The 19757-nt window shown below is 52.9% G+C and overlaps 1 protein-coding gene across 1 annotated transcript in view; it reads left to right on the plus strand.

The window, feature by feature from the left end:
• The window catches only part of LOC128640317 (alpha-2-macroglobulin), a gene marked incomplete in the record, with an annotated part of 664962 nt that overhangs the window by 523509 nt on the left and 121696 nt on the right, over positions 1-19757 (plus strand). The window contains 2 exon segments of the mRNA XM_053692808.1: positions 1721-1929; positions 2247-2462. Of these exon segments, the coding sequence (XP_053548783.1) occupies positions 1721-1929; positions 2247-2462 (425 nt within the window).

A 19757-nucleotide genomic window follows, 5' to 3' on the forward strand; every position in this document is an offset into this window, starting at 1 on the left:
ACACAGAGCAGTGATAAACCATTTTCTGCCAGTCATACACAGAGCAGTGATTAACCATTTTCTGCCAGAAATAGAGAGAGCAGTGATTAACCATTTTCTGCCAGAAATAGAGAGCAGTGATTAACCATTTTCTGCCAGAAATACACAGAGCAGTGTTTAACTATTTTCTGCCAGTAATACACAGAGCAGTGATTAAGCAGTCAATGTCAGTAACACAGAGAACTACACAATATTCAGCCCCTAGAGCAGTAATCAAGCTTGCTAGTGATACACAGAGCAGTGAGTAGCCATTTTCTGCCAATAATCTGCAGAGCAGTGATTAGCCATTTTCTGCCAGTAATACACAGACCAGTGATTAAGCAGTCATTGTCAGTAACACAGAGAACTACGCAAAATTTAGCCCGCAGAGCAGTAATCAAGCTTGCTAGTAATACACAGAGCAGTGATTAACCATTTTCTGCCAGAAATAGAGAGAGCAGTGATTAACCATTTTCTGCCAGAAATACACAGAGCAGTGATTAAGTAGTCATTGTCAGTAACACAGAGAACTATGCAAAATGTATCCTGCAGAGCAGTAATCAAGCTTGCTAGTGATACACAGAGCAGTGATTAACCATTTTCTGCCAGTAATAACACAGAGCAGTGATTAACCATTTTCTGCCAGTAATACACAGAGCAGTGATTAACCATTTTCTGCCAGAAATACACAGAGCAGTGATTAACCATTTTCTGCCAGTAATACACAGAGCAGTGATTAACCATTTTCTGCCAGAAATACACAGAGCAGTGATTAACCATTTTCTGCCAGTAATACACAGAGCAGTGATTAACCATTTTCTGCCAGTAATACACAGAGCAGTGATTAACCATTATCTGCCAGTAATACACAGAGCAGTGATTAACCATTATCTGCCAGTAATAACACAGAGCAGTAATTAACCATTTTCTGCCTGTAATAACACAGAGCAGTGATTAACCATTTTCTGCCAGTAATAACACAGAGCAGTGATTAACCATTATCTGCCAGTAATAACACAGAGCAGTAATTAACCATTTTTCTGCCAGTAATAACACAGAGCAGTAATTAACCATTTTCTGCCAGTACTAACACAGAGCAGTAATTAACCATTTTCTGCCAGTAATAACACAGAGCAGTAATTAACCATTTTCTGCCAGTAATAACACAGAGCAGTAATTAACCATTTTCTGCCAGTAATACACAGAGCAGTGATTAACCATTTTCTGCCAGAAATACACAGAGCAGTGATTAACCATTTTCTGCCAGTAATACACAGAGCAGTGATTAAACATTTTCTGCCAGTAATACACAGAGCAGTGATTAACCATTTTCTGCCAGTAATACACAGAGCAGTGATTAACCATTTTCTGCCAGTAATAAAACAGAGCAGTGATTAACCATTTTCTGCCAGTAATAACACAGAGCAATGATTAACCATTTTCTGCCAGTAATAACACAGAGCAGTGATTAACCATTTTCTGCCAGTAATACACAGAGCAGTCATTAACCAGTTAATATCAGTGGCATACATAACAGAACAGACTAGACTCACTGGAGTTGGTAAAACTACTGCACTGTTCTTGTTTCTGTCGTTTCCAGTTTCCCAGTCCTTCTCTTTGCAGACCATCTTTACATCACACACTGGTATTTCTCTGCATGTCTGGCCAGTTCCACTTATCCACTCACCCTCTCTATCCATAGATGGGCAGCTGCACTGGGAGCGAGAGTCATCTAGCCAGAAATCTGATGTTCCCTACTGGTACCGGGCACCCTCTGCCGAGGTAGAATTAACCTCATACATGCTGCTGGCTCTGCTCTCTGGATCCACTAAGGACATTGGCACATCATCTGAAATTGTGAACTGGCTAAGCAAGCAGCAGAACCCATATGGGGGCTTCTCATCCACACAGGTAACCGATGGGGTATCAGCGGGTGGTAGTTATGGCAGGTTGTGCTCAGCAGACAGGCGTGTATTCTGGTGTACTGTAGACATCAGAGAAGGGTACTCATAGGGCTGTGCAGGAAATACAGCAAACAGGCAGGAAAACTGCAGAGAATTGAAAATGATGTATATGCAGCACAGTGTGAGATATTACAGTCTGGTAGCACAAGAAGCACTGCAGGGGCCATTTATAGGCTATGTGCCGTATAAAATAGATTTGCTCCCCATATGAAACTGGGTCTGAATAGTCACTACTAACAACTGCTGCACTACCTCCTGTTGTAGGACACGGTTGTGGCGCTACAGGCTCTGGCTAAATATGCAGAGGTCACATTCAGTGACAAGGGGAATGTTAAGGTCACGGTCCAGTCCAAATCTGGTTTCCAGGAGCAGTTCCATGTGGATAAAACTAATCGGCTGCTACTTCAGAGAACAAATCTGCCTGATATCCCAGGAGACTACACAGTTAACGCTGAGGGGAGCGGCTGTGTTTATGTACAGGTGAGGGGTCTGTATATTTCCTCCCATCCCTCCTCCACCCCCATATGGTGACTGTGTATATGTACAGGTGAGAGTGCTACTCTTTCCCTCCCATCCCTCCTCCTCTACCCCCATGTGGTGACTGTGTGTATGTACAGGTGAGAGTGCTACTCTTTCCCTCCCATCCCTCCTCCTCTACCCCCGCATGTGGTGACTGTGTGTATGTACAGGTGAAAGTGCTGCACTGTCCCTCCCATCCCTCCTCCTCTACCCCTCATAGAGGGACTGTGTATAAGTACAGGTGAGAGTGCTGCTCTGTCCCTCCCAATCCTCCTCCACTACCCCTCATAGGGTGACTGTGTTTATCTACAGGTGAGAGTGCTAATCTTTCCCTCCCATCTCTCCTCCTCGACTGTGTGTATTTACAGATGAGGGGTCTGTATATTCCCTCCCATCCCTCCTCCTCTACCCCCCATAGGGTGACTGTGTGTATGTACAGGTGAGAGTGCTGTACTGTCCCTCCTATCCCTCCTCCTCTATCCCCCATGTGGTGACTGTCTGTATGTACAGGTGAGAGTGCTGCACTGTCCCTCCCATCCCTCCTCCTCTACCTCCCCATGTGGTGAGTGTGTGTATGTACAGGTGAGAGTGCTGCTCTGTCCCTCCCATCCCTCCTCCTCTACCACCCCCATGTGGTGACTGTACTTATGTACATGTAAGAGTGCAGAACTGTCCCTCCAATCCCTCCTCCTCTACCCCCCCCCCCCATGTGGTGACTGTCTTTATGTACAAGAGAGAGTGCTGCACTGTCCCTCCGATCCCTCCTCCTCTAACCCCCATGTGGTGACAGTATGTATGTACAGGTGAGAGTGCTGCTCTCTCCCTCCCATCCCTCCTCTACCTCCCCATGTGGTGACTGTGCATATGTACAGATGAAAGTGCTGTACTGTCCCTCCCATCCCTGCTCCTCTACCCCCATGTGGTGAATGTGTGTAAGTACAGGTTAGAGTGCTGCACTGCCTCTCCCATCCCTCCTCCACTACCCCCCCCATGTGGTGACTATGTGTAAGTACAGGTGAGAGTGCTGCTCTTTCCCTCCCATCCCTCCTCCTCCTCTACCTCCCCATGTGGTGACTGTGAGAATGCTTATCTGTCCCTCCCAATCTTACTACTCTACCCCCACATGTGGTGACTGCATGTAAGTATAAGTGAGAGTGCTGCACTGTCCCTCCGATCCCTCCTCCTCTAACCCCCATGTGGTGACTGTGTGTAAGTACAGGTGAGAGTGCTGCACTGTCCCTCCCATCCCTCCTCCTCTAACCCCCATGTGGTGACTGTGTGTAAATACAGGTAAGAGTGCTGCTCTGTCCCTCCCATCCCTCCTCCTCTACCCCCCCATGTGGTGACTGTGTGTATGTACAGGTGAGAGTGCTGCTCTTTCCCTCCCATCACTGCTCCTCTACCCCCCATGTGGTGACTGTGTGTATGTACAGGTGAGAGTGCTGCACTGTCCCTCTGATCCCTCCTCCTCTAACCCACATAGGTTACTGTGTGTATGCTTAGTAACTTCCAAAAAATGTGGAAAACGGCACACTTTTTCTTCTGTCAAGGGGCACGGAATATCAGATTTGCCCAATCTTCTTAGACATCAAAAACAGAATGATTCCAGCCTCTAAATTTAATAAAAGACCTTTATTATTTCATGCAGGGTCCCAGAACAAACATACAACGTTTCAGGTCTATACTAGACCCTTAATCATGAAATAATAAAGGTCTTTTATTGAATTTGGAGCCTGGAATCATTCTGTTTTTGGTGACTGTGTGTATGTACAGGTGAGAGTCCTGTACTGTCCCTCCAATCCCTCCTCTAACCCTCCATGTGGTGACTGTGTGTAAGTACAGGTGAGAGTGCTGTACTGTCCCTCCAATCCCCCCTCCTCCTCTACCCCCCATGTGGTGACTGTGTGTATGTACAGGTGAGAGTGCTGCCCTTTCTCTCTCATCCCTCCTCCACTACCCCCCCCATGTGGTGACTGTGTGTATGTACAGGTGAAAGTGCTGCCCTTTCTCTCTCATCCCTCCTCCACTACCCCCCATGTGGTGACTGTGTGTATGTACAGGTGAGAGTGCTGCTCTTTCCCTCCAATCCCTGCTCCTCTAACCCCCATGTGCTGACTGTGTGTATCTACAGGTTAGAGAGATGTACTGTCCCTCCGATCCCTCCTCCTCTAACCCCCAATGTGGTGACTGTGTGTATGTACAGGTGAGAGTGCTGTACTGTCCCTCCGATCCCTCCTCCTCTACCCCCCATGTGGTGACTGTGTGTATGTACAGGTGAGAGTGCTGTACTGTCCCTCCAATCCCTCCTCTACCTCCCCATGTGGTGACTGTGTGTAAGTACAGGTGAGAGTGTTGCACTGTCCCTCCCATACCTCCTCCTCCTCTATCTCCCCATGTGGTGACTGTGTGTATGTACAGGTGAGAGTGCTGCTCTGTCCTTCCCATCCCTCCTCCTCTACCCCCATGTGGTGACTGTGTGTATGTACAGGTGAGAGTGCTGCTCTGTCCTTCCCATCCCTCCTCCTCTACCCCCCATGTGGTGACTGTGTGTATGTACAGGTGAGAGGGTTGTGCTGTCCTTTTTATCCCTCCTCCTCTACCCCCCATGTGGTGACTGTGTGTATGTACAGGTGAGAGTGCTGCACTGTCCTTTTTATCCCTCCTTCTCTACCCCCCATGTGGTGACTGTGTGTATGTACAGGTGAGAGTGCTGTACTGTCCCTCTAGTCCCTCCTCTGCCCCCCATGTGGTGACTGTGTGTATGTACAGGTGAGAGTGCTGCACTGTCGCTCGGATCCCTCCTCCTCTAACCCCCATGTGGTGACTGTTTGTAAGTACAGGTGAGAGTGCTGCTCTGTACCCTCCAATCCCTCCTCCTCTAACCCCCATGTGGTGACTGTGTGTAAGTACATGTGAGAGTGCTGCACTGTCCCTCAGATCCCTCCTCCTCTAAACCCCATGTGGTGACTGTGTGTATGTACAGATGAGAGTGCTGCACTGTCCCTCCGATCCCTCCTCCTCTAACCCCCATGTGGTGACTGTTTGTAAGTACAGGTGAGAGTGCTGCTCTGTACCCTCCAATCCCTCCTCCTCTAACCCCCATGTGGTGACTGTGTGTAAGTACATGTGAGAGTGCTGCACTGTCCCTCAGATCCCTCCTCCTCTAACCCCCATGTGGTGACTGTGTGTATGTACAGGTGAGAGTGCTGCACTGTCCCTCCGATCCCTCCTCCTCTAACCCCCATGTGGTGACTGTGTGTATGTACAGGTGAGAGTGCTGCGCTGTCCCTCCCATCCCTCCTCCTCTATCCCCCATGTGGTGACTGTGTGTAAGTACAGGTGAGAGTGCTGCACTGTCCCTCCGATCCTTCCTCCTCTAACCCCCATGTGGTGACTGTTTGTAAGTACAGGTGAGAGTGCTGCACTGTCCCTCCGATCCTTCCTCCTCTAACCCCCATAGGGTGACTGTGTGTAAGTACAGGTGAGAGTGCTGCACTGTCTCTCCCATCCCTCCTCCTCTACCTCCCCATGTGGTGACTGTGTGTATGTACAGGTGAGAGTGCTGCACTATCCCTCCTATCCCTCCTCCTCTACCCCCCATGTAGTTACTGTGTGTATGTACAGGTGAGAGTGCTGCACTATCCCTCCCATCCCTCTTCCTCTACCCCCCCATGTAGTTACTGTGTGTATGTACAGGTGAGAGTGCTGCACTATCCCTCCCATCCCTCCTCCTCTACCCCCCATGTAGTTACTGTGTTTATGTACAGGTGAGAGTGCTGCTCTGTCCTTCCCATCCCTCCTCCTCTACCCCCATGTGGTGACTGTGTGTATGTACAGGTGAGAGTGCTGCTCTGTCCTTCCCATCCCTCCTCCTCTACCCCCCATGTGGTGACTGTGTGTAAGTACAGGTGAGAGTGTTGCACTGTCCCTCCCATACCTCCTCCTCCTCTATCTCCCCATGTGGTGACTGTGTGTATGTACAGGTGAGAGTGCTGCTCTTTCCTTCCCATCCCTCCTCCTCTACCCCCATGTGGTGACTGTGTGTATGTACAGGTGAGAGTGCTGCTCTGTACCCTCCAATCCCTCCTCCTCTAACCCCCATGTGGTGACTGTGTGTAAGTACATGTGAGAGTGCTGCACTGTCCCTCAGATCCCTCCTCCTCTAAACCCCATGTGGTGACTGTGTGTAAGTACAGGTGAGAGTGCTGCTCTGTACCCTCCAATCCCTCCTCCTCTAACCCCCATGTGGTGACTGTGTGTAAGTACATGTGAGAGTGCTGCACTGTCCCTCAGATCCCTCCTCCTCTAAACCCCATGTGGTGACTGTGTGTATGTACAGGTGAGAGTGCTGCACTGTCCCTCCGATCCCTCCTCCTCTAACCCACATGTGGTGACTGTTTGTAAGTACAGGTGAGAGTGCTGCTCTGTACCCTCCAATCCCTCCTCCTCTAACCCCCATGTGGTGACTGTGTGTAAGTACATGTGAGAGTGCTGCACTGTCCCTCAGATCCCTCCTCCTCTAACCCCCATGTGGTGACTGTTTGTAAGTACAGGTGAGAGTGCTGCACTGTCCCTCCGATCCTTCCTCCTCTAACCCCCATAGGGTGACTGTGTGTAAGTACAGGTGAGAGTGCTGCACTGTCTCTCCCATCCCTCCTCCTCTACCTCCCCATGTGGTGACTGTGTGTATGTACAGGTGAGAGTGCTGCACTATCCCTCCTATCCCTCCTCCTCTACCCCCCATGTAGTTACTGTGTGTATGTACAGGTGAGAGTGCTGCACTATCCCTCCCATCCCTCCTCCTCTACCCCCCCATGTAGTTACTGTGTGTATGTACAGGTGAGAGTGCTGCACTATCCCTCCCATCCCTCCTCCTCTACCCCCCATGTAGTTACTATGTTTATGTACAGGTGAGAGTGCTGCTCTGTCCTTCCCATCCCTCCTCCTCTACCCCCATGTGGTGACTGTGTGTATGTACAGGTGAGAGTGCTGCTCTGTCCTTCCCATCCCTCCTCCTCTACCCCCCATGTGGTGACTGTGTGTAAGTACAGGTGAGAGTGCTGTACTGTCCCTCCAATCCCTCCTCTACCTCCCCATGTGGTGACTGTGTGTATGTACAGGTGAGAGTGTTGCACTGTCCCTCCCATACCTCCTCCTCCTCCTCTATCTCCCCATGTGGTGACTGTGTGTATGTACAGGTGAGAGTGCTGCTCTTTCCTTCCCATCCCTCCTCCTCTACCCCCATGTGGTGACTGTGTGTATGTACAGGTGAGAGTGCTGCTCTGTCCTTCCCATCCCTCCTCCTCTACCCCCATGTGGTGACTGTGTGTATGTACAGGTGAGAGTGCTGCTCTGTCCTTCCCATCCCTCCTCCTCTACCCCCATGTGGTGACTGTGTGTATGTACAGGTGAGAGTGCTGCTCTGTCCTTCCCATCCCTCCTCCTCTACCCCCATGTGGTGACTGTGTGTATGTACAGGTGAAGGTGCTGTACTGTCCCTCCAATCCCTCCTCTACCTCCCCATGTGGTGACTGTGTGTATGTACAGGTGAGAGTGCTGTACTGTCCCTCCAATCCCTCCTCTACCTCCCCATGTGGTGACTGTGTGTATGTACAGGTGAGAGTGTTGCACTGTCCCTCCCATACCTCCTCCTCCTCTATCTCCCCATGTGGTGACTGTGTGTATGTACAGGTGAGAGTGCTGCTCTGTCCTTCCCATCCCTCCTCCTCTACCCCCATGTGGTGACTGTGTGTATGTACAGGTGAGAGTGCTGCTCTGTCCTTCCCATCCCTCCTCCTCTACCCCCCATGTGGTGACTGTGTGTATGTACAGGTGAGAGGGCTGCACTGTCCTTTTTATCCCTCCTTCTCTACCCCCCATGTGGTGACTGTGTGTATGTACAGGTGAGAGTGCTGTACTGTCCCTCTAGTCCCTCCTCTGCCCTCCATGTGGTGACTGTGTGTATGTACAGGTGAGAGTGCTGCACTGTCGCTCGGATCCCTCCTCCTCTAACCCCCATGTAGTGACTGTTTGTAAGTACAGGTGAGAGTGCTGCTCTGTACCCTCCAATCCCTCCTCCTCTAACCCCCATGTGGTGACTGTGTGTAAGTACATGTGAGAGTGCTGCACTGTCCCTCAGATCCCTCCTCCTCTAACCCCCATGTGGTGACTGTGTGTATGTACAGGTGAGAGTGCTGCACTGTCCCTCCGATCCCTCCTCCTCTAACCCCCATGTGGTGACTGTTTGTAAGTACAGGTGAGAGTGCTGCTCTGTACCCTCCAATCCCTCCTCCTCTAACCCCCATGTGGTGACTGTGTGTAAGTACATGTGAGAGTGCTGCACTGTCCCTCAGATCCCTCCTCCTCTAACCCCCATGTGGTGACTGTGTGTATGTACAGGTGAGAGTGCTGCACTGTCCCTCCGATCCCTCCTCCTCTAACCCCCATGTGGTGACTGTGTGTATGTACAGGTGAGAGTGCTGCACTGTCCCTCCCATCCCTCCTCCTCTATCCCCCATGTGGTGACTGTGTGTAAGTACAGGTGAGAGTGCTGCCCTGTCCCTCCGATCCTTCCTCCTCTAACCCCCATGTGGTGACTGTTTGTAAGTACAGGTGAGAGTGCTGCACTGTCCCTCCGATCCCTCCTCCTCTAACCCCCATGTGGTGACTGTTTGTAAGTACAGGTGAGAGTGCTGCACTGTCTCTCCCATCCCTCCTCCTCTACCTCCCCATGTGGTGACTGTGTGTATGTACAGGTGAGAGTGCTGCACTATCCCTCCTATCCCTCCTCCTCTACCCCCCATGTAGTTACTGTGTGTATGTACAGGTGAGAGTGCTGCACTATCCCTCCCATCCCTCCTCCTCTACCCCCCATGTAGTTACTGTGTGTATGTACAGGTGAGAGTGCTGCACTGTCTCTCACATCCCTCCTCCTCTACCCCCCATGTAGTTACTGTGTTTATGTACAGGTGAGAGTGCTGCACTATCCCTCCCATCCCTCCTACTCTACCCCCCATGTAGTTACTGTGTGTATGTACTGGTGAGAGTGCTGCACTGTCTCTCACATCCCTCCTCCTCTACCCCCCATGTGGTGACTGTGTGTAAGTACAGGTGAGAGTGCTGCACTGTCCCTCCAATCCCTCCTGCTCTAACCCCCATGTGGTGACTGTGTTTAAGTACAGGTGAGAGTGCTGCACTGTCTCTCCCATCCCTCCTCCTCTAACCCCCATGTGGTGACTGTGTGTATGTACAGGTGAGAGTGCTGCACTGTCCCTCTGATCCCTCCTCCTCTAACCCCCATATGGTGACTGTGTGTAAGTACAGGTGAGAGTGCTGCACTGTACCTCCCTTCCCTCCTCCTCTATCCCCCATGTGGTGACTGTGTGTATGTACAGGTGAGACTGCTGCACTGTCCCTCTGATCCCTCCTCCTCTAACCCCCATATGATGACTGTTTGTAAGTACAGGTGAGAGTGCTGCACTGTCCCTCCGATCCCTCCTCCTCTAACCCCCATGTGGTGACTGACTGTAAGTACAGGTGAGAGTGCTGCACTGTCTCTCCCATCCCTCCTCCTCTAACCCCCATGTGGTGACTGTGTGTATGTACAGGTGAGAGTGCTGCACTGTCCCTCCGATCCCTCCTCCTCTAACCCCCATGTGGTGACTGTAAGTACAGGTGAGAGTGCTGCACTGTACCCTCCGATCCCTCCTCCTCTAACCCCCATGTAGTTACTGTGTGTATGTACAGGTGAGAGAGCTGCACTGTCTCTCACATCCCTCCTCCTCTACCCCCCATGTGGTGACTGTGTGTAAGTACAGGTGAGAGTGCTGCACTGTCCCTCCAATCCCTCCTCCTCTATCTCCCCATGTGGTGACTGTGTGTAAGTACAGGTGAGAGTGCTGCACTGTCTCTCACATCCCTCCTCCTCTACCCCCCATGTGGTGACTGTGTGTATGTACAGGTGAGAATGCTGCACTGTCCCTCCGATCCCTCCTCCTCTAACCCCCATGTGGTGACTGTAAGTACAGGTGAGAGTGCTGCACTGTACCCTCCGATCCCTCCTCCTCTAACCCCCATGTGGTGACTGTTTGTAAGTACAGTGAGAGTGCTGCATTGTCTCTCCCATCCCTCCTCCTCTACCTCCCCATGTGGTGACTGTCTGTAAGTACAGGTGAGAGTGCTGCACTGTCTCTCCCATCCCTCCTCCTCTACCTCCCCATGTGGTGACTGTCTGTAAGTACAGGTGAGAGTGCTGCACTGTTCCTCCAATCCCTCCTCCTCTACCTCCCCATGTGGTGACTGTCTGTAAGTACAGGTGAGAGTGCTGCACTGTCTCTCCCATCCCCCCTCCTCTACCTCCCCATGTGGTGACTGTGTTTATGTACAGGTGAGAGTGCTGCACTGTCTCTCCCATCCCTCCTCCTCTACCTCCCCATGTGGTGACTGTCTGTAAGTACAGGTGAGAGTGCTGCACTGTCTCTCCCATCCCTCCTCCTCTACCCCCCATGTGGTGACTGTCTGTGTGTATGTACAGGTGAGAGTGCTGCACTGTCTCTCACATCCCTCCTCCTCTACCCCCCCATGTGGTGACTGTCTGTAAGTACAGGTGAGAGTGCTGCACTGTCTCTCCCATCCCTCCTCCTCTACCCCCCATGTGGTGACTGTCTGTAAGTACAGGTGAGAGTGCTGCACTGTCTCTCCCATCCCTCCTCCTCTACCTCCCCATGTGGTGATTGTCTGTAAGTACAGGTGAGAGTGCTGCACTGTTCCTCCAATCCCTCCTCCTCTACCTCCCCATGTGGTGACTGTCTGTAAGTACAGGTGAGAGTGCTGCACTGTCTCTCACATCCCTCATCCTCTACCCCCCATGTGGTGACTGTGTGTAAGTACGGGTGAGAGTGCTGCACTGTCTCTCCCATCCCTCCTCCTCTACCCCCCCATGTGGTGACTGTCTGTAAGTACAGGTGAGAGTGCTGCACTGTCTCTCCCATCCCTCCTCCTCTACCCCCCATGTGGTGACTGTCTGTAAGTACAGGTGAGAGTGCTGCACTGTCTCTCCCATCCCTCCTCCTCTACCCCCCATGTGGTGACTGTCTGCAAGTACAGGCGAGAGTGCTGCACTGTCTCTCCCATCCCTCCTCCTCTACCTCCCCATGTGGTGACTGTCTGTAAGTACAGGTGAGAGTGCTGCATTGTCTCTCCCATCCCTCCTCCTCTACCCCCCCCCATGTGGTGACTGTGTGTAAGTACAGGTGAGAGTGCTGCACTGTCTCTCCCATCCCTCCTCCTCTACCCCCATGTGGTGACTGTGTGTATGTACAGGTGAGAGGGCTGCACTGTCCTTTTTATCCCTCCTTCTCTACCCCCCATGTGGTGACTGTGTGTAAGTACAGGTGAGAGTGCTGCACTGTCTCTCCCATCCCTCCTCCTCTACCCCCCCATGTGGTGACTGTCTGTAAGTACAGGTGAGAGTGCTGCACTGTCTCTCCCATCCCTCCTCCTCTACCCCCCATGTGGTGACTGTCTGTAAGTTCAGGTGAGAGTGCTGCACTGTCTCTCCCATCCCTCCTCCTCTACCCCCCATGTGGTGACTGTCTGTAAGTACAGGTGAGAGTGCTGCACTGTCTCTCCCATCCCTCCTCCTCTACCTCCCCATGTGGTGACTGTCTGTAAGTACAGGTGAGAGTGCTGCATTGTCTCTCCCATCCCTCCTCCTCTACCCCCCCCATGTGGTGACTGTGTGTAAGTACAGGTGAGAGTGCTGCACTGTCTCTCCCATCCCTCCTCCTCTACCCCCATGTGGTGACTGTCTGTAAGTACAGGTGAGAGTGCTGCACTGTCTCTCCCATCCCTCCTCCTCTACCCCCCATGTGGTGACTGTCTGTGTGTATGTACAGGTGAGAGTGCTGCACTGTCTCTCCCATCCCTCCTCCTCTACCCCCCCATGTGGTGACTGTCTGTAAGTACAGGTGAGAGTGCTGCACTGTCTCTCCCATCCCTCCTCCTCTACCCCCCATGTGGTGACTGTCTGTAAGTACAGGTGAGAGTGCTGCACTGTACCCTCCGATCCCTCCTCCTCTAACCCCCATGTGGTCACTGTCTGTAAGTACAGGTGAGAGTGCTGCACTGTCTCTCCCATCCCTCCTCCTCTACCTCCCCATGTGGTGACTGTGTTTATGTACAGGTGAGAGTGCTGCACTGTCTCTCCCATCCCTCCTCCTCTACCCCCCCATGTGGTGACTGTCTGTAAGTACAGGTGAGAGTGCTGCACTGTCTCTCCCATCCCTCCTCCTCTACCCCCCATGTGGTGACTGTCTGTAAGTACAGGTGAGAGTGCTGCACTGTCTCTCCCATCCCTCCTCCTCTACCTCCCCATGTGGTGATTGTCTGTAAGTACAGGTGAGAGTGCTGCACTGTCTCTCCCATCCCTCCTCCTCTACCTCCCCATGTGGTGACTGTCTGTAAGTACAGGTGAGAGTGCTGCACTGTTCCTCCAATCCCTCCTCCTCTACCTCCCCATGTGGTGACTGTCTGTAAGTACAGGTGAGAGTGCTGCACTGTCTCTCACATCCCTCATCCTCTACCCCCCATGTGGTGACTGTGTGTAAGTACAGGTGAGAGTGCTGCACTGTCTCTCCCATCCCTCCTCCTCTACCCCCCCATGTGGTGACTGTCTGTAAGTACAGGTGAGAGTGCTGCACTGTCTCTCCCATCCCTCCTCCTCTACCCCCCATGTGGTGACTGTCTGTAAGTACAGGTGAGAGTGCTGCACTGTCTCTCCCATCCCTCCTCCTCTACCCCCCCATGTGGTGACTGTCTGTAAGTACAGGTGAGAGTGCTGCACTGTCTCTCCCATCCCTCCTCCTCTACCTCCCCATGTGGTGACTGTCTGTAAGTACAGGTGAGAGTGCTGCATTGTCTCTCCCATCCCTCCTCCTCTACCCCCCCATGTGGTGACTGTGTGTAAGTACAGGTGAGAGTGCTGCACTGTCTCTCCCATCCCTCCTCCTCTACCCCCATGTGGTGACTGTCTGTAAGTACAGGTGAGAGTGCTGCACTGTCTCTCCCATCCCTCCTCCTCTACCCCCCATGTGGTGACTGTCTGTGTGTATGTACAGGTGAGAGTGCTGCACTGTCTCTCCCATCCCTCCTCCTCTACCCCCCCATGTGGTGACTGTCTGTAAGTACAGGTGAGAGTGCTGCACTGTCTCTCCCATCCCTCCTCCTCTACCCCCCCATGTGGTGACTGTCTGTAAGTACAGGTGAGAGTGCTGCACTGTCTCTCCCATCCCTCCTCCTCTACCCCCCATGTGGTGACTGTCTGTGTGTATGTACAGGTGAGAGTGCTGCACTGTCTCTCCCATCCCTCCTCCTCTACCCCCCCATGTGGTGACTGTCTGTAAGTACAGGTGAGAGTGCTGCACTGTCTCTCCCATCCCTCCTCCTCTACCCCCCATGTGGTGACTGTCTGTGTGTATGTACAGGTGAGAGTGCTGCACTGTCTCTCCCATCCCTCCTCCTCTACCCCCCATGTGGTGACTGTCTGTTAGTACAGGTGAGAGTGCTGCACTGTCTCTCCCATCCCTCCTCCTCTACCCCCCATGTGGTGACTGTCTGTGTGTATGTACAGGTGAGAGTGCTGCACTGTCTCTCCCATCCCTCCTCCTCTACCCCCCCATGTGGTGACTGTCTGTAAGTACAGGTGAGAGTGCTGCTCTGTCCTTCCCATCCCTCCTCCTCTACCCCCATGTGGTGACTGTGTGTATGTACAGGTGAGAGTGCTGCTCTGTCCTTCCCATCCCTCCTCCTCTACCCCCATGTGGTGACTGTGTGTATGTACAGGTGAGAGTGCTGCTCTGTCCTTCCCATCCCTCCTCCTCTACCCCCATGTGGTGACTGTGTGTATGTACAGGTGAAGGTGCTGTACTGTCCCTCCAATCCCTCCTCTACCTCCCCATGTGGTGACTGTGTGTATGTACAGGTGAGAGTGCTGTACTGTCCCTCCAATCCCTCCTCTACCTCCCCATGTGGTGACTGTGTGTATGTACAGGTGAGAGTGTTGCACTGTCCCTCCCATACCTCCTCCTCCTCTATCTCCCCATGTGGTGACTGTGTGTATGTACAGGTGAGAGTGCTGCTCTGTCCTTCCCATCACTCCTCCTCTACCCCCATGTGGTGATTGTGTGTATGTACAGGTGAGAGTGCTGCTCTGTCCTTCCCATCCCTCCTCCTCTACCCCCCATGTGGTGACTGTGTGTATGTACAGGTGAGAGGGCTGCACTGTCCTTTTTATCCCTCCTTCTCTACCCCCCATGTGGTGACTGTGTGTATGTACAGGTGAGAGTGCTGTACTGTCCCTCTAGTCCCTCCTCTGCCCCCCATGTGGTGACTGTGTGTATGTACAGGTGAGAGTGCTGCACTGTCGCTCGGATCCCTCCTCCTCTAACCCCCATGTAGTGACTGTTTGTAAGTACAGGTGAGAGTGCTGCTCTGTACCCTCCAATCCCTCCTCCTCTAACCCCCATGTGGTGACTGTGTGTAAGTACATGTGAGAGTGCTGCACTGTCCCTCAGATCCCTCCTCCTCTAACCCCCATGTGGTGACTGTGTGTATGTACAGGTGAGAGTGCTGCACTGTCCCTCCGATCCCTCCTCCTCTAACCCCCATGTGGTGACTGTTTGTAAGTACAGGTGAGAGTGCTGCTCTGTACCCTCCAATCCCTCCTCCTCTAACCCCCATGTGGTGACTGTGTGTAAGTACATGTGAGAGTGCTGCACTGTCCCTCAGATCCCTCCTCCTCTAACCCCCATGTGGTGACTGTGTGTATGTACAGGTGAGAGTGCTGCACTGTCCCTCCGATCCCTCCTCCTCTAACCCCCATGTGGTGACTGTGTGTATGTACAGGTGAGAGTGCTGCACTGTCCCTCCCATCCCTCCTCCTCTATCCCCCATGTGGTGACTGTGTGTAAGTACAGGTGAGAGTGCTGCCCTGTCCCTCCGATCCTTCCTCCTCTAACCCCCATGTGGTGACTGTTTGTAAGTACAGGTGAGAGTGCTGCACTGTCCCTCCGATCCCTCCTCCTCTAACCCCCATGTGGTGACTGTTTGTAAGTACAGGTGAGAGTGCTGCACTGTCTCTCCCATCCCTCCTCCTCTACCTCCCCATGTGGTGACTGTGTGTATGTACAGGTGAGAGTGCTACACTATCCCTCCTATCCCTCCTCCTCTACCCCCCATGTAGTTACTGTGTGTATGTACAGGTGAGAGTGCTGCACTATCCCTCCCATCCCTCCTCCTCTACCCCCCATGTAGTTACTGTGTGTATGTACAGGTGAGAGTGCTGCACTGTCTCTCACATCCCTCCTCCTCTACCCCCCATGTAGTTACTGTGTTTATGTACAGGTGAGAGTGCTGCACTATCCCTCCCATCCCTCCTACTCTACCCTCCATGTAGTTACTGTGTGTATGTACTGGTGAGAGTGCTGCACTGTCTCTCACATCCCTCCTCCTCTACCCCCCATGTGGTGACTGTGTGTAAGTACAGGTGAGAGTGCTGCACTGTCTCTCCCATCCCTCCTCCTCTAACCCCCATGTGGTGACTGTGTGTATGTACAGGTGAGAGTGCTGCACTGTCCCTCTGATCCCTCCTCCTCTAACCCCCATATGGTGACTGTGTGTAAGTACAGGTGAGAGTGCTGCACTGTACCTCCCTTCCCTCCTCCTCTATCCCCCATGTGGTGACTGTGTGTATGTACAGGTGAGACTGCTGCACTGTCCCTCTGATCCCTCCTCCTCTAACCCCCATATGATGACTGTTTGTAAGTACAGGTGAGAGTGCTGCACTGTCCCTCCGATCCCTCCTCCTCTAACCCCCATGTGGTGACTGACTGTAAGTACAGGTGAGAGTGCTGCACTGTCTCTCCCATCCCTCCTCCTCTAACCCCCATGTGGTGACTGTGTGTATGTACAGGTGAGAGTGCTGCACTGTCCCTCCGATCCCTCCTCCTCTAACCCCCATGTGGTGACTGTAAGTACAGGTGAGAGTGCTGCACTGTACCCTCCGATCCCTCCTCCTCTAACCCCCATGTAGTTACTGTGTGTATGTACAGGTGAGAGAGCTGCACTGTCTCTCACATCCCTCCTCCTCTACCCCCCATGTGGTGACTGTGTGTAAGTACAGGTGAGAGTGCTGCACTGTCCCTCCAATCCCTCCTCCTCTATCTCCCCATGTGGTGACTGTGTGTAAGTACAGGTGAGAGTGCTGCACTGTCTCTCACATCCCTCCTCCTCTACCCCCCATGTGGTGACTGTGTGTATGTACAGGTGAGAGTGCTGCACTGTCCCTCCGATCCCTCCTCCTCTAACCCCCATGTGGTGACTGTAAGTACAGGTGAGAGTGCTGCACTGTACCCTCCGATCCCTCCTCCTCTAACCCCCATGTGGTGACTGTTTGTAAGTACAGTGAGAGTGCTGCATTGTCTCTCCCATCCCTCCTCCTCTACCTCCCCATGTGGTGACTGTCTGTAAGTACAGGTGAGAGTGCTGCACTGTCTCTCCCATCCCTCCTCCTCTACCTCCCCATGTGGTGACTGTCTGTAAGTACAGGTGAGAGTGCTGCACTGTTCCTCCAATCCCTCCTCCTCTACCTCCCCATGTGGTGACTGTCTGTAAGTACAGGTGAGAGTGCTGCACTGTCTCTCCCATCCCTCCTCCTCTACCTCCCCATGTGGTGACTGTGTTTATGTACAGGTGAGAGTGCTGCACTGTCTCTCCCATCCCTCCTCCTCTACCCCCCCATGTGGTGACTGTCTGTAAGTACAGGTGAGAGTGCTGCACTCTCTCTCCCATCCCTCCTCCTCTACCCCCCATGTGGTGACTGTCTGTGTGTATGTACAGGTGAGAGTGCTGCACTGTCTCTCACATCCCTCCTCCTCTACCCCCCCATGTGGTGACTGTCTGTAAGTACAGGTGAGAGTGCTGCACTGTCTCTCCCATCCCTCCTCCTCTACCCCCCATGTGGTGACTGTCTGTAAGTACAGGTGAGAGTGCTGCACTGTCTCTCCCATCCCTCCTCCTCTACCTCCCCATGTGGTGATTGTCTGTAAGTACAGGTGAGAGTGCTGCACTGTCTCTCCCATCCCTCCTCCTCTACCTCCCCATGTGGTGACTGTCTGTAAGTACAGGTGAGAGTGCTGCACTGTTCCTCCAATCCCTCCTCCTCTACCTCCCCATGTGGTGACTGTCTGTAAGTACAGGTGAGAGTGCTGCACTGTCTCTCACATCCCTCATCCTCTACCCCCCATGTGGTGACTGTGTGTAAGTACAGGTGAGAGTGCTGCACTGTCTCTCCCATCCCTCCTCCTCTACCCCCCCATTTGGTGACTGTCTGTAAGTACAGGTGAGAGTGCTGCACTGTCTCTCCCATCCCTCCTCCTCTACCCCCCATGTGGTGACTGTCTGTAAGTACAGGTGAGAGTGCTGCACTGTCTCTCCCATCCCTCCTCCTCTACCCCCCATGTGGTGACTGTCTGTAAGTACAGGTGAGAGTGCTGCACTGTCTCTCCCATCCCTCCTCCTCTACCTCCCCATGTGGTGACTGTCTGTAAGTACAGGTGAGAGTGCTGCATTGTCTCTCCCATCCCTCCTCCTCTACCCCCCCCATGTGGTGACTGTGTGTAAGTACAGGTGAGAGTGCTGCACTGTCTCTCCCATCCCTCCTCCTCTACCCGCATGTGGTGACTGTCTGTAAGTACAGGTGAGAGTGCTGCACTGTCTCTCCCATCCCTACTCCTCTACCCCCCATGTGGTGACTGTCTGTGTGTATGTACAGGTGAGAGTGCTGCACTGTCTCTCCCATCCCTCCTCCTCTACCCCCCCATGTGGTGACTGTCTGTAAGTACAGGTGAGAGTGCTGCACTGTCTCTCCCATCCCTCCTCCTCTACCCCCCATGTGGTGACTGTCTGTAAGTACAGGTGAGAGTGCTGCACTGTACCCTCCGATCCCTCCTCCTCTAACCCCCATGTGGTGACTGTCTGTAAGTACAGGTGAGAGTGCTGCACTGTCTCTCCCATCCCTCCTCCTCTACCTCCCCATGTGGTGACTGTGTTTATGTACAGGTGAGAGTGCTGCACTGTCTCTCCCATCCCTCCTCCTCTACCCCCCCCATGTGGTGACTGTCTGTAAGTACAGGTGAGAGTGCTGCACTGTCTCTCCCATCCCTCCTCCTCTACCCCCCATGTGGTGACTGTCTGTAAGTACAGGTGAGAGTGCTGCACTGTCTCTCCCATCCCTCCTCCTCTACCTCCCCATGTGGTGATTGTCTGTAAGTACAGGTGAGAGTGCTGCACTGTCTCTCCCATCCCTCCTCCTCTACCTCCCCATGTGGTGACTGTCTGTAAGTACAGGTGAGAGTGCTGCACTGTTCCTCCAATCCCTCCTCCTCTACCTCCCCATGTGGTGACTGTCTGTAAGTACAGGTGAGAGTGCTGCACTGTCTCTCACATCCCTCATCCTCTACCCCCCATGTGGTGACTGTGTGTAAGTACAGGTGAGAGTGCTGCACTGTCTCTCCCATCCCTCCTCCTCTACCCCCCCATGTGGTGACTGTCTGTAAGTACAGGTGAGAGTGCTGCACTGTCTCTCCCATCCCTCCTCCTCTACTCCCCATGTGGTGACTGTCTGTAAGTACAGGTGAGAGTGCTGCACTGTCTCTCCCATCCCTCCTCCTCTACCCCCCATGTGGTGACTGTCTGTAAGTACAGGTGAGAGTGCTGCACTGTCTCTCCCATCCCTCCTCCTCTACCTCCCCATGTGGTGACTGTCTGTAAGTACAGGTGAGAGTGCTGCATTGTCTCTCCCATCCCTCCTCCTCTACCCCCCCATGTGGTGACTGTGTGTAAGTACAGGTGAGAGTGCTGCACTGTCTCTCCCATCCCTCCTCCTCTACCCCCATGTGGTGACTGTCTGTAAGTACAGGTGAGAGTGCTGCACTGTCTCTCCCATCCCTCCTCCTCTACCCCCCATGTGGTGACTGTCTGTAAGTACAGGTGAGAGTGCTGCACTGTCTCTCCCATCCCTCCTCCTCTACCCCCCATGTGGTGACTGTCTGTGTGTATGTACAGGTGAGAGTGCTGCACTGTCTCTCCCATCCCTCCTCCTCTACCCCCCCATGTGGTGACTGTCTGTAAGTACAGGTGAGAGTGCTGCACTGTCTCTCCCATCCCTCCTCCTCTACCCCCCATGTGGTGACTGTCTGT

This window comes from Bombina bombina, chromosome 9, assembly GCF_027579735.1.
Source record: "Bombina bombina isolate aBomBom1 chromosome 9, aBomBom1.pri, whole genome shotgun sequence".
Lineage (NCBI taxonomy): Eukaryota > Metazoa > Chordata > Amphibia > Anura > Bombinatoridae > Bombina > Bombina bombina.